The 12114-nt window shown below is 35.2% G+C and overlaps 1 protein-coding gene across 7 annotated transcripts in view; it reads left to right on the top strand.

Moving 5' to 3' along the window:
- Positions 1-12114, top strand: part of MYBPC1 (myosin binding protein C1) — a 262117-nt gene that overhangs the window by 108412 nt on the left and 141591 nt on the right. For all 7 annotated transcript variants that reach the window (XM_053716989.1, XM_053716988.1, XM_053716992.1 and 4 more), the window contains one exon: positions 9639-9674. In XM_053716989.1, the coding sequence (XP_053572964.1) occupies positions 9639-9674 (36 nt within the window). The remainder of the gene's footprint in view (positions 1-9638; positions 9675-12114) is intronic.

Genomic DNA, 12114 nt, shown 5'->3' with positions numbered 1-12114 from the left:
ACGTTTGCGCTCTGTAATTCACCAGCTGCAGCCCATATTACAATTTCAATTTGAGGTACAATTATTTAGTTTACGTTAATTTTGTGTGTTTTATTATTTGTTATGATAAATGGCATAGTAAGGAAGATATAAATTAATAGAAAGAAATATATATTTTAAAAGATTAAAAAAAGAAGAAATAAAAATTAAAACACATTAAAAAAAACTTAAAATGTTTAAGATTATGAACAATGCAAATATAAATGTTCTTTATAAAACTAACAAACACATTACCTTGGACTGGGATTTTTTCTTGTGGTCTTATGAAACCCAAAAAAACTATTTTGTGATTCAGACAGAGCGTACAATTTTTAAAAAGTTTCCAATTTACTCCTATTATCAAATTCGCTTTGTTGCCGTGGTATTCTCTGTTGAAGAGATACCTAGGAAAAGCGCCTGGAGCAATGCATGGCAGGAAATTGTGCTGTCATCTAGTGCTCTTGCAAATGGATAATATTGTTGCAAAACCGCTGCCATATAGTGCTCTAGACACGTGCACACTCCTGAGCTTACATCCTTGCTTTTCAACTAAAGATACCAAGAGAGCAAAGAAAAGCTGATAATAGAAGTAAATTAGAAAGTTGTTTAAAACTCCATGTTCTATCTGATTCATGAAATAAACATTTTGAGTCTCATGTCCCTTTAAAGGGAAAACAATGACAATCACACAGGGATGTATGAGATAAACATTAGTTTAACATATCTATTGATTCTAATGTTATTTTAAAATTTTATATAGCTGGATGAGTAGAAAATCTATTTGACCTTATTGGAGGGCAAAAAAGGAGTAACCCCAGGACACAACTGATTGATCGTTATGCAGATCTTCCAGAAGTCCTTACCAAGCTATCATACTGTAGATGTGAATTTGTGAGGCTGCAGCTTCTACAGCATGGTGGATGCAAGGATCTGGCAGTAGATCATGTGATGTTGCTAGACAAACTTTTACTGATACAAGTGTATTTCAAAATATACTTCTATTCATAATTGAAATGTACTGTATCTCAGTTTTGACAATGCCCCTTTAATTTGTTTTACTTTAACAAGGTATTGTGCAGTATTGAAAACTTCAGGATGCTAGTTTTGAGTTTCTTTAATATGTTTTTAGGTACATTTTTTTCTAATGATTGGACAAACTGTAAAAGTATCTGCTTCAAGAAACTATCTACGTTCCATGAAAGTAATGTATTTTTGCAGTATATTCTATTTCAAATAAAATGTAGCGTTTGTAATTTGACAGAAAAATATTTTGGTAGAAAATTGGATATTTCTTCCCTTGAGCAACAACAGTACATTTCACATATAAAAAAACATAAAGGAAATAACCTCTGTGGCTAAACCCAGTGTTGTAAAAGATTCACTGCAGGTTAGTTTACTACCATCCTTATATATACTGAAAACACTGTCACCAGACCTAATTAAGTTATTTAATATTTATTATTATTTATTAAGTTAATTAAGTTATTAGCACAGAGTTAATTCCCTGGTACTTAAAGGGACAGTCAACACCTTGTCCTAGATTACAAGTGGAGCGCAAATTTGTGCTCCCTCAAGTGCTTTAGCTGTGCTCAACTTTTATTACCAATCGCCTAGATTACGAGTTCGGCGTTGGCTTTAAAAAGCAGCATTAAGGGGTCCTAACGCTGCTTTTTAACGCCCGCTGGTATTACGAGTCAGGTAGGTACAGGTGTACCGCTCACTTTTTTTCCGCGACTTTTCCATTTTTATTAACCCCTAATCTGCCGTCCCTAACATCACCGCCATCTACCTACAATTATTAACCCCTAATCTGCCGCCCCCAACGTCGCCGCTACTATAATAAAGTTATTAACCCCTAAACCTAAGTCTAACCCTAACACACCCCTAAGTTAAATATAATTTAAATAAATCTAAATAAAATTACTATAATTAAATACATTAATCCTATTTAAAACTAAATACTTACCTATAAAATAAACCCTAATATAGCTACAATATAACTAATAGTTACATTGTAGCTATTTTAGGATTTATTTTTATTTTACAGGCAACTTTGTATTTATTTTAACTAGGTACAATAGTTATTAAATAGTTATTAACTATTTAATAACTACCTAGCTAAAATAAAGACAAAATTACCTGTAAAATAAACCCTAACCTAAGTTACAATTACACCTAATACTACTCTATAAATACATAAATTAACTAAATTAAATTAAACTAATTACAATTAAATTAAATAAATTAAATTACGGAAAAAAACACACTAAATTACAGAAAATAAAAAAGAAATTACAATTTTTTTTAAACTAATTACACCGAATATAATCCCCCTAATAAAATAAAAAAGCCCCCCAAAATAAGAAAATTCCCTACCCTGTACTAAATTACAAAAGTAATCAGCTCTTTTACCTGTAAAAAAAATACAAGACCCCCAACATTAAAACCCACCACCCACACACCCCTACTCTAAAACCCACCCAATCCCCCTTAAAAAAACCTAAAACTAATCCCCTGAATATCACCCTACCTTGAGCCGTGTTCACCCAGCCGGGACGAATTCTTCATCCAATCCGAGCGATGTGGTCCTCCATCCAGCAGAAGTCTTCATCCAAGCGGGGCAGAAGAGGTCCTCCATCCGGCAGAAGTCTTCATCCAAGCGGGGCAGAAGAGGTCCTCCATCCTTCAGAAGTCTTCCTACAAGCGGGGCAGAAGAGGTCCTCCATCCGGCAGAAGTCTTCATCCATCCGCGGCTATATCTTCAAGACCTCCGACACGGAACATCCTCCTCGGCCGACGGACTAACGACGAATGAAGGTTCCTTTAAATGATGTCATCCAAGATGGCGTCCCTCAAATTCCGATTGGCTGATAGGATTCTATCAGCCAATTGGAATTAAGGTGGGAAAAATCTGATTGGCTGATTCAATCAGCCAATCGGATTGACCTCGCATTCTATTGGCTGTTCCGATCAGCCAATCGGATTGACCTCGCATTCTATTGGCTGTTCCGATCAGCCAATAGAATGCGAGGTCAATCCGTTTGGCTGATTGAATCAGCCAATCAGATTTTTCCTACCTTAATTCCGATTGGCTGATAGAATCCTATCAGCCAATCGGAATCGAGGGACGCCATCTTGGATGACGTCATTTAAAGGAACCTTCATTCGTCGTTAGTCCGTCGGCCGAGGAGGATGTTCTGCGTCGGAGGTCTTTAAGATGGAGCCGCGGATGGATGAAGACTTCTGCCGGATGGAGGACCTCTTCTGCCTCGCTTGGATGAAGACTTCTCCGGATGGAGGACCTCTTCTGCCCCGCTTGGATGAAGACTTCTGCCGGATGGAGGACCACATCGCCCGCATTGGATGAAGAAATCGGCCCGGCTGGGTGAACACGGCTCAAGGTAGGGTGATCTTCAGGGGGTTAGTGTTAGTTTTTTTTAAGGGGGGATTGGGTGGGTTTTAGAGTAGGGGTGTGTGGGTGGTGGGTTTTAATGTTGGGGGGTCTTGTATTTTTTTTTTTTACAGGTAAAAGAGCTGATTACTTTGGGGCAATGCCCCGCAAAAAGCCCTTTTAAGGGCTGGTAAAAGAGCTGATTACTTTTGTAATTTAGTATAGGGTAGGGAATTTTCTTATTTTGGGGGGCTTTTTTATTTTATTAGGGGGATTAGATTCGGTGTAATTAGTTTAAAAAAATTGTAATTTCTTTTTTATTTTCTGTAATTTAGTGGTTTTTTTTCGTAATTTAGTTTATTTAATTTAATTGTAATTAGTTTAATTTAATTTAGTTAATTTATTTATTTATAGAGTAGTGTTAGGTGTAATTGTAACTTAGGTTAGGGTTTATTTTACAGGTAATTTTGTCTTTATTTTAGCTAGGTAGTTATTAAATAGTTAATAACTATTTAATAACTATTGTACCTAGTTAAAATAAATACAAAGTTGCCTGTAAAATAAAAATAAATCCTAAAATAGCTACAATGTAACTATTAGTTATATTGTAGCTATATTAGGGTTTATTTTATAGGTATTTAGTTTTAAATAGGATTAATGTATTTAATTATAGTAATTGTATTTAGATTTATTTAAATTATATTTAACTTAGGGGGTGTTAGGGTTAGGGTTAGACTTAGGTTTAGGGGTTAATAACTTTATTATAGTAGCAGCGATGTTGGAGCATCAGATTAGGGGTTAATAATTGTAGGAAGGTTTGGGACGGCAGATTAGGGGTTAATAAATATAATGTAGGTGTCGGCGATGTTGGGGGCAGTAGATTAGGGATTCATAAGTATAATGTAGGTGGCGGTGGTGTCCGGAGTTGCAGATTAGGGGTTAATAGTATAATGCAGGTGGCGACGATGTCGGGGGCGGCAGATTAGGGGTTAATAAGTGTAAGATTAGGGGTGTTTAGACTTGGGTTCATGTTAGGGTGTTAGGTGCAGACATAACACCCTAACATGAACTGCGTTAAGAGCTGAACCCTGCTTTTTTGCAGGTGTTTTTTTTCAGCCGAATCTGCCCCATTGTTTCCTATGGGGAAATCGTGCACAAGCACGTTTTGCCAGCTTACCGCTACCGTAAGCAACGCTGGTATTACAGGTAGAAGTGGAGCTAAATTTTGCTCATCGCTCACTTTTCTGAGGCTAACGCAGCCATTCAGAAAACTTGTAATACCAGCGTTATTTAAAGTGAGCGCCAGAAAAAAAAGGAGCGTTAGCTCCGCAAGTTTTTACCGACAAAACTTGTAATCTAGCCGATTGTGCGCCCAGTTGTGCACATATTACAGGTTGAAAGTAAAAATGTTGCACTCTTGCGGATGCATCCTTGCACAGAAAAAGACTTTGCAAAGTTGCAAGCGCAGAATCATATTCCCCCAGAGACTTTAATGGAGCCTCGCTTTGAACAAAAAAATAGCTGCCAGCTTGCGCTAACACGAGCGCAGGATTGGAATGAGATATATGTATGTATTTATATATATATATTTATATGTGTATATATGTCTGTAAATACATATATACAAATATAAATACATATATACACATGTATAGATATGCATACGTATATATTTAAATAAATACATATATTTATACGTGTTACTATGGATCCCTATGTAAACATCTCAGGTGTTAACTTTTTAATGCAATTTTTTTTAAATCATTTGTGTTAGTGTTATTATGAGTGTAACTGTACGTTTAAATGTACTTTTGATGTGTTTTGTGACACTTTTTTTTTTTTTTACTTGCGTTAAAGTTAACCATGGCTTTGAAGTTGTGGTAATCACGACAGCATTCATGTGTTTGCAATTACTTTCAACTTGTTATACGGGTTTAATTTTAACTTACGCGCAAATTGCCACAATAACCTGATATCACTTGCGTGCAAACGATAGCATGCCACTCTTAATCTAGCCCCTTGTAATTAGAAGACACTTCTGTTGTGTTGCTATAGAATCACATATCAGTCAAGTCTTAATGATTTTAAAACAAATTAACATCCTTTTTACTGCATGATGCATCTATGCTTCCATATCCAAACTCCACACACCATTTACTTTATTTGGAGGAGCCAATCTGGTCTTTAGTTTGCAGACAACAAAACTAGTCACTCTTGTAAAGTTAGTAAAACTGAATTGTTTTGCAGTTGTTATCAGTTAAAGCCAATTAGGGACAAGTATGTAGCAGGGTGCTATTCAAGGTTTAATGTACCACCATAAAAGGTTCATAAATAATTATGTTACCTTTATAATAACATACACCATATTCCACAAAAATTAAATCAGTAAACAAACGCACACAATTCTAAAGGATGCATGAGAAGGTGTTAGGAGTTTGTCCATCAGCATATCTCTCCCTAATTGGCCTTACCAGGGGTGATACGATAAGAATGCTGCAAACCAAGAAAGTGTTGTCTATTCCTTGGCTTCTACAATTAAACGGATGTTAAAACAGTCTGTTTCATTGTGATGGGGAGAATTTGACTATTGTAAAACAATACCAGCAAACACAATGCTAATTAATATAGATTATGTGGAGACAGGTTCCAGTATATATGTGTGTATATATATATATATATATATATATATATATATATATATATATATATATATAGGGGGTACCAGACTATAGCGCTTGTAAAAAGGGAGTAACATAAAGGGGAGCACAGTTGTAAGGTGTAACACAAAAGTACTGATTTACAGCAAGGTATAAAAAAAACTTTTTTGTAGCTCACCTTTTTGCTGAGAAGTCTGTGTAGTGTCTCTGCTTCTCCTCTGTAGAGTATGGTAGTATTTAGAAATCAAAGATAATTGGAATCTGTGTGGTGCCAATTGAGGTATTTCTTTTCAAGAAATAAAATCTCCCTGTTAGAAGGGGGTTGGGTGGCAAGTTTCCCCTCTCAGGGGTATGGTAGATGCCTTTCAATGAAGTAAATAAATGAAGGAAATGCCAGTGATTAGTGCAAATAAAATCTCCTTTATTATAGCACAAAAACAAACCGGTGTTTGTGCTGGTGAATTAACCCTTTCGTGACAGGGTTAAAGTGCCTACATCGGAACACCTGTTCCGATGTAGACAAATTGAAACTACGCGATCGTGCATACGATCGCGAGATTTCAATTATTGGATCGCATCTGGGGGGCGTCCCTACAACCCTAGGAACGCCCTCCAGACCGCGATCAAGTCCTTGAAGCACAGAAGGCTTCAGGACAGCCGTTTGTTATGACGTTCTATTCCGTCATAACGGCTTTAAAGCCCAGTGTAAATATGACGGAATAGAACGGCATAACGGCGTTAAAAGGTTAAAAGTCTCTTGGTGTTGTTTAGTAAAAACTTTGTGCAGAAATTTGGGGTATTTAACTTCCCAAACAGGCTGTGATGGTTGTTGCCTTGATTATGCACAAACAGTGTAGAGGATTCCTTGAAGATCTTTGTCTCCGGATGGTGTTAAGTATAAGGTTTATGCAAGATTTTGGGGTACTTTCGTTCCCAAACAGGCTGTGATGGTTGTTGCCCAGAAATTGCATAAGCAGTATAGAGGATTCCTTGATGATCCCTGTTGGTTACTCTCTTTTTTTTGCAAAAAATTAAAAGTTCCGTTTTTAGAAAATAATGATTCCTGAAGGTTCCTGTGTGGGTTGTAGAAGATGTGGAGGTTAAAAAACACCTCACATCTTCTACAACCCACACATCTTCTACAACAGCTGTTTTTGCATCATCACATTTTGGAAATAAAATGAACACTTTTTGTGCAAGGATAACATAGCTATACAAAATATTTATATTAAACGTATTGTAAAAATGTAGTTGAAGGGACATTAAACTGCTGTGCACAGCAACAAAAGAATAATTACTACTCACCATGTTATTGCATTTCAATTCTTTACAAATCAGTTCTCCTGTTTAATAGCTTAAAGGGACACTGAACCCAATTTTTTTTTCTTTTGTGATTCAGATAGAGCATGCAATTTTAAGCAACTTTTTAATTTACTCCAATTATCAATTTTTCTTCATTCTCTTGCTATCTTTATTTGAAAAATAAGGCATCTAAGTTTTTTTGTTCAGTACTCTGGACAGCACTTTTTTTTTTATTGGTGGATGAATTTATCCACCAATCAGCAAGAACAACCAAGGTTGTTAACCAAAAATGGGCCGGCATCTAAACTTTGAAAAAATGTGATAATAAATCAGAAAGTTGCTTAAAATGTCATGCTCTATCTGAATCACAAAATAAAAAAATTGGGTTCAGTGTCCCTTTAAAAGTGCCAGATAATGAAGTTCTTCCTCTTTATACTGGACACCGCCGTATTGGAGCTCAGGTATTCTCCCGGCCTGTGACAGAAGCTGTGCACACTCACAGATTAGTAATATTGACCACTTTTTTACAGCTGTATCATGTGCTTCAGGTTAGTGTGCATGATACATCATGTGAGGTTTACAATTTTGCATTTATTTAACAGTTTTCAGTCACACTATTTTTTAAAAAGCACTCAACAATAATATAGAGCAGTGCAGCCACTGCAAAAATGTACAGCTCCTGCTTTGTATTCTGCACTCTAATCTGAAGCACTTTATAAAGTTGTCAAAAAGTTGCCAACCTCATTGATATGTAAATACAAATGACTTCTGTCACTGTATGTGAGAATAACTGTGTTCCAAGATGGCTGCCCCAGTACAAAAGGCGGAGCAACATTTCAGGGGTTAAAATAACAACACAGCTTTAAAGAGAGCTGCAGCAACAGAATAGTGAGAGTAGTAGCCATGCTAGGATAGTTGCGCCCAGCAGTTTAATGTCCCTGCTTTTACATTATGGTTTTAAATGTGCTTGTTTTTTACCTTGGCATAGCCATTTCTTTTTGTTGCAAAAACCAAACCAGAAATTGTGAGAAATATAAATATTGGGTTCAGCATTATTAACATTTCATGAGCTTAAGAATTTAGATTTGATATATTTGCAGAATTGATTTGGTTTTATCATATCTAGGGAACTGTGGCTATTGGGTACATTCTCATCTAGTTGAAAAGTTATACAAAGGAAGCACTCTAGTTAAGACTTTAATATAAATAGTATTGATAAGCTTTTTCATCTGGACTAAAATCTACCCCACATCATGTTTGCTTTAATATATATGTGTAGGTATCAATTGATGTACGATTAAACTGATATTTCTCAGTATATCACATTTATGGCATTTTAAATCCTTGGCTGCGAAAAACATTAAAGGGACATGAAGCCCAAATGATTTCTTTCATGATTCAGACAGAGAAAACAATTTAAAAATGGTTTCCAATTTACTTCTGTTATCAATCTGGCTTCTTTCTCATGGTATGCTTTGTTGAAGAGATATCTAGATAAGTGGCGTGCACGTGTCTGAAGCACTACATGGCAGGAAATAGTGCTGCCATCTAGTGTTCTTTCTAATGTATAACATTCTTTCATAACTGCTGACAGATAGTACTGCACACACATGCACGCTCCTGAGCTTAAGTTTCTGCTTTTCAACAAAGGAGAACAATAGAACAAAGAAAAATTGATAATAGAAATAAGTTGGAAAGTTGTTTAAAATTGTATGTTCTATCTGAATAATGAAATATTTTTGGGGGGTTTTATGTCCCTTTAAGCACAGAAACCAAGGAATTACATCAAAGCATTCATTTGTATATTGTACCGGTAATCCATATACAACATTCATTGTGTATGTGATGCACATTTTACTTGCAGACATGGACGACAGTGATGTGACATCTTCCTCAGGTCAGATACGTGTGGTTGACCTTAATTTCAACGCGCTTTTTTTCCTGCTTATTATCGTTTACATTCCTAACATTTTAAATGTTTTCTAAAGCTCTTCATAAATCCATTTTAATATTAGATCATTTGGTTTACATCTCATTTCTGCTTTTTTTTTCCCCCTCTTCTCTGATCATTGGAGTTTCGCATTTCAACAACTGAAAACACAATGCTTTTTTCCCCATAAGTTTGAAGCTTATTTGAGTGGTTTAGGGTGCTGTGACTACTTTTTCCTTTGCAGGATTTATTGTTCCAAATGTTTTCACTACAAAGGTAACAAGCCAAGAATGTTTCATTAATTGATGGAAAGATTTTCATTCATATTTTATTTTTACAGATGAAGATGAGTCTTCTGTTAGTACTCCTTCTCCAGGTACAAACGCAATCTTTCACTTTCCGTTCGTTCCTTGCCCCCTCCCCATCCCATTCCATTAGAGTTTGCCTGCAGAAAACTATATTTAACTCTTTTACAACGCATTCCAGTCTATTAGAAAAGCAACTGAAATAGCTATGATACCCCAAATGCAATAAACGCAGGACATGTTTTTTATGGTGTTTTCCTCTTGCCTCTACAAAAGCAAAGTGGATTACACCTATGTTAAAAGTAAATATGATGGCTAAATAATTAAACATTTTCTTAGAACACCTTAATGTGTTTGACCTCAGTTTTATTCACTTAAAGGGCCATAATACCCAAATGTTTAAACACTTGAAAGTGATGCAGCATAGCTGTAAAAAGCTGACTAGAAAATATCACCTGAACATCTCTATTTAAAAAAGAAAGATATTTTACCTCAAAAGTTCCTCAGTAGCCACCTCCCATTGTAAAGGATCTCTAAGCAGCATATTAGTATGTCTGTCCCGGGACAACTGAAAGGATGAGCTTCGTGCACTCTCATATTATTTCATCAATCAGGTAAAGGAAGCTTACTATGAAATCTCATGAGAGTTAAGTGAAATCTCATGAGATCACAGTAAGAGTTCATGACCTCAGCACTGCTGATGCTGATTGGCTGCTGTTCATTTCTTCAATTTTTTTACCTGCAGCTGGGAGCAGCTGAGTATAACTTTTTACACAGCACTTACTCTGCTGAGCTGAGGAGATTGTGAGGTAAAATATCTTCCTTTTTTACATAGAGATGCTCAGGTGATATTTTCCTGTCAGCTTTTTACAGTTATACTGCATCAGATTCAAGTGATTTAGCATATGAGTATTATGTCCCTTTAACTAATATTATCAAATTATTACGTGTGAAATTAACATTTTTTTTTTATCATTTAGCTTAATTCTGTAATGAACATTTTTGAATGTCCAAATTTTTGGGCAATTATAAATAAGCTTTCAGAAGGTCTTATTTAGGTTTGTAGAAACGTAATAGTAGCGATTAATGATACTGAATAAAAATGTTGACGTAATTTTTATGTGAAATGCATACTTTATTAGGTTGTATTGCTGATTTAAAAGATGACACTTCTAATGGATTGGAATGACTTAGAAAAAAAATAATAAAACAAAATAAAACTGAGCTGCCATATAGTGTTTTCACCCAGGAATTCTGTTGGATTTGAATAGGGGGTCAAGGTGATTATTATTTTAAAATAATTTGTTACTATACATAAATTATATTATTTACATTGTCAATGTTAATTTTAACATTTATTAAATAGCACTAAACAATGCAACAAATAGCTGATTTTAAGTTTGCTGTGCAATATTAAGTATACAGGTAGAAAACCCTTTATCCAAACTGCTTGGGACCCGAAAAGGTTTGGATGTTGGAAAAGTTTTGATTTCAGAATATTTGTATATTTGCGTCTTACATGGGACATCTTGGGTTGAAACCAAGTGTAAACAACAATATTTATAGCATTGAGGCAATATTTACATTTCATAATACAGATTATATCATGTTTAATACTTTTGTTTACATACAAAGTACCAATGCCATTAGAAAAAAAATGTATAAATAGTATAAATCTTTCAGAAGGGTAATAGTCATTGTTTTTAGAGCACAAAACTAACCCAGAGACACAGACAGAGAAGATTTTACTTACTGGGGGGTATTGTAATTGAAACCCCCCCCCCCCCCCCAAATTTAATTATTCAGCTAGAGAATACAATTTAAAAAAAGTTTCCAATTCACTTCTGTTATCAAATTTACTTCGTACTCATGTTATTCTTTGTTGAAGAGATACTCAGGTAGCTAACGTGCACATGCCTGAAGCACTACATGACAGGAAATGGTGCTGCCATCAAGTGCTCTTGCTAATGTACAACATTGTTGCAAAACTGCTGCCATATAGTACTGCAGACATGTGCACACTCCAGAGCTTACATTCCTGCATTTCAAAAAAGGATACCAAGAAAACGAAGAAAATGTGATAATAGAAGTAACTTGGAAAGTTGTTTAAAATTGTATTTAGAAGAAAATATATAAACAGCGCCTACACATACGACACATGTATGCTCTATCTGAATTATGAAAGAATTTTATGTTTTGTTTTATGTTCCTTTAATGAAAAAGTCTGGATTTTAGAATAATTCTGCATTTTGGAATTCTGGATTTGGGGATTTTACACCTGTATAAACAATATTCACTGACTATTGGTCGATTTAATTACCCCTGAAAGTGTATTGAGACTTTATAAAAAGTTAACTTTTATCAAGTCCTTCTTGATAAACCATGGTTTAATAGAGGAGTTTGTGCCCCAATAAATGAACAATTTAATATAACAGGTGTATGGATACATGGATGCTAACAATAGGTATTTTGCCCCGGATTTTACAGACTTTACTGTAAAAATGTTTAAGC

The sequence above is a fragment of the Bombina bombina genome, chromosome 6 (genome assembly GCF_027579735.1).
Source record: "Bombina bombina isolate aBomBom1 chromosome 6, aBomBom1.pri, whole genome shotgun sequence".
NCBI classification, from domain to species: Eukaryota; Metazoa; Chordata; class Amphibia; order Anura; family Bombinatoridae; genus Bombina; species Bombina bombina.
The sequence above is the reverse complement of the archived record's forward strand: the minus strand, read 5'-3'. Positions and strand labels throughout refer to the sequence as shown.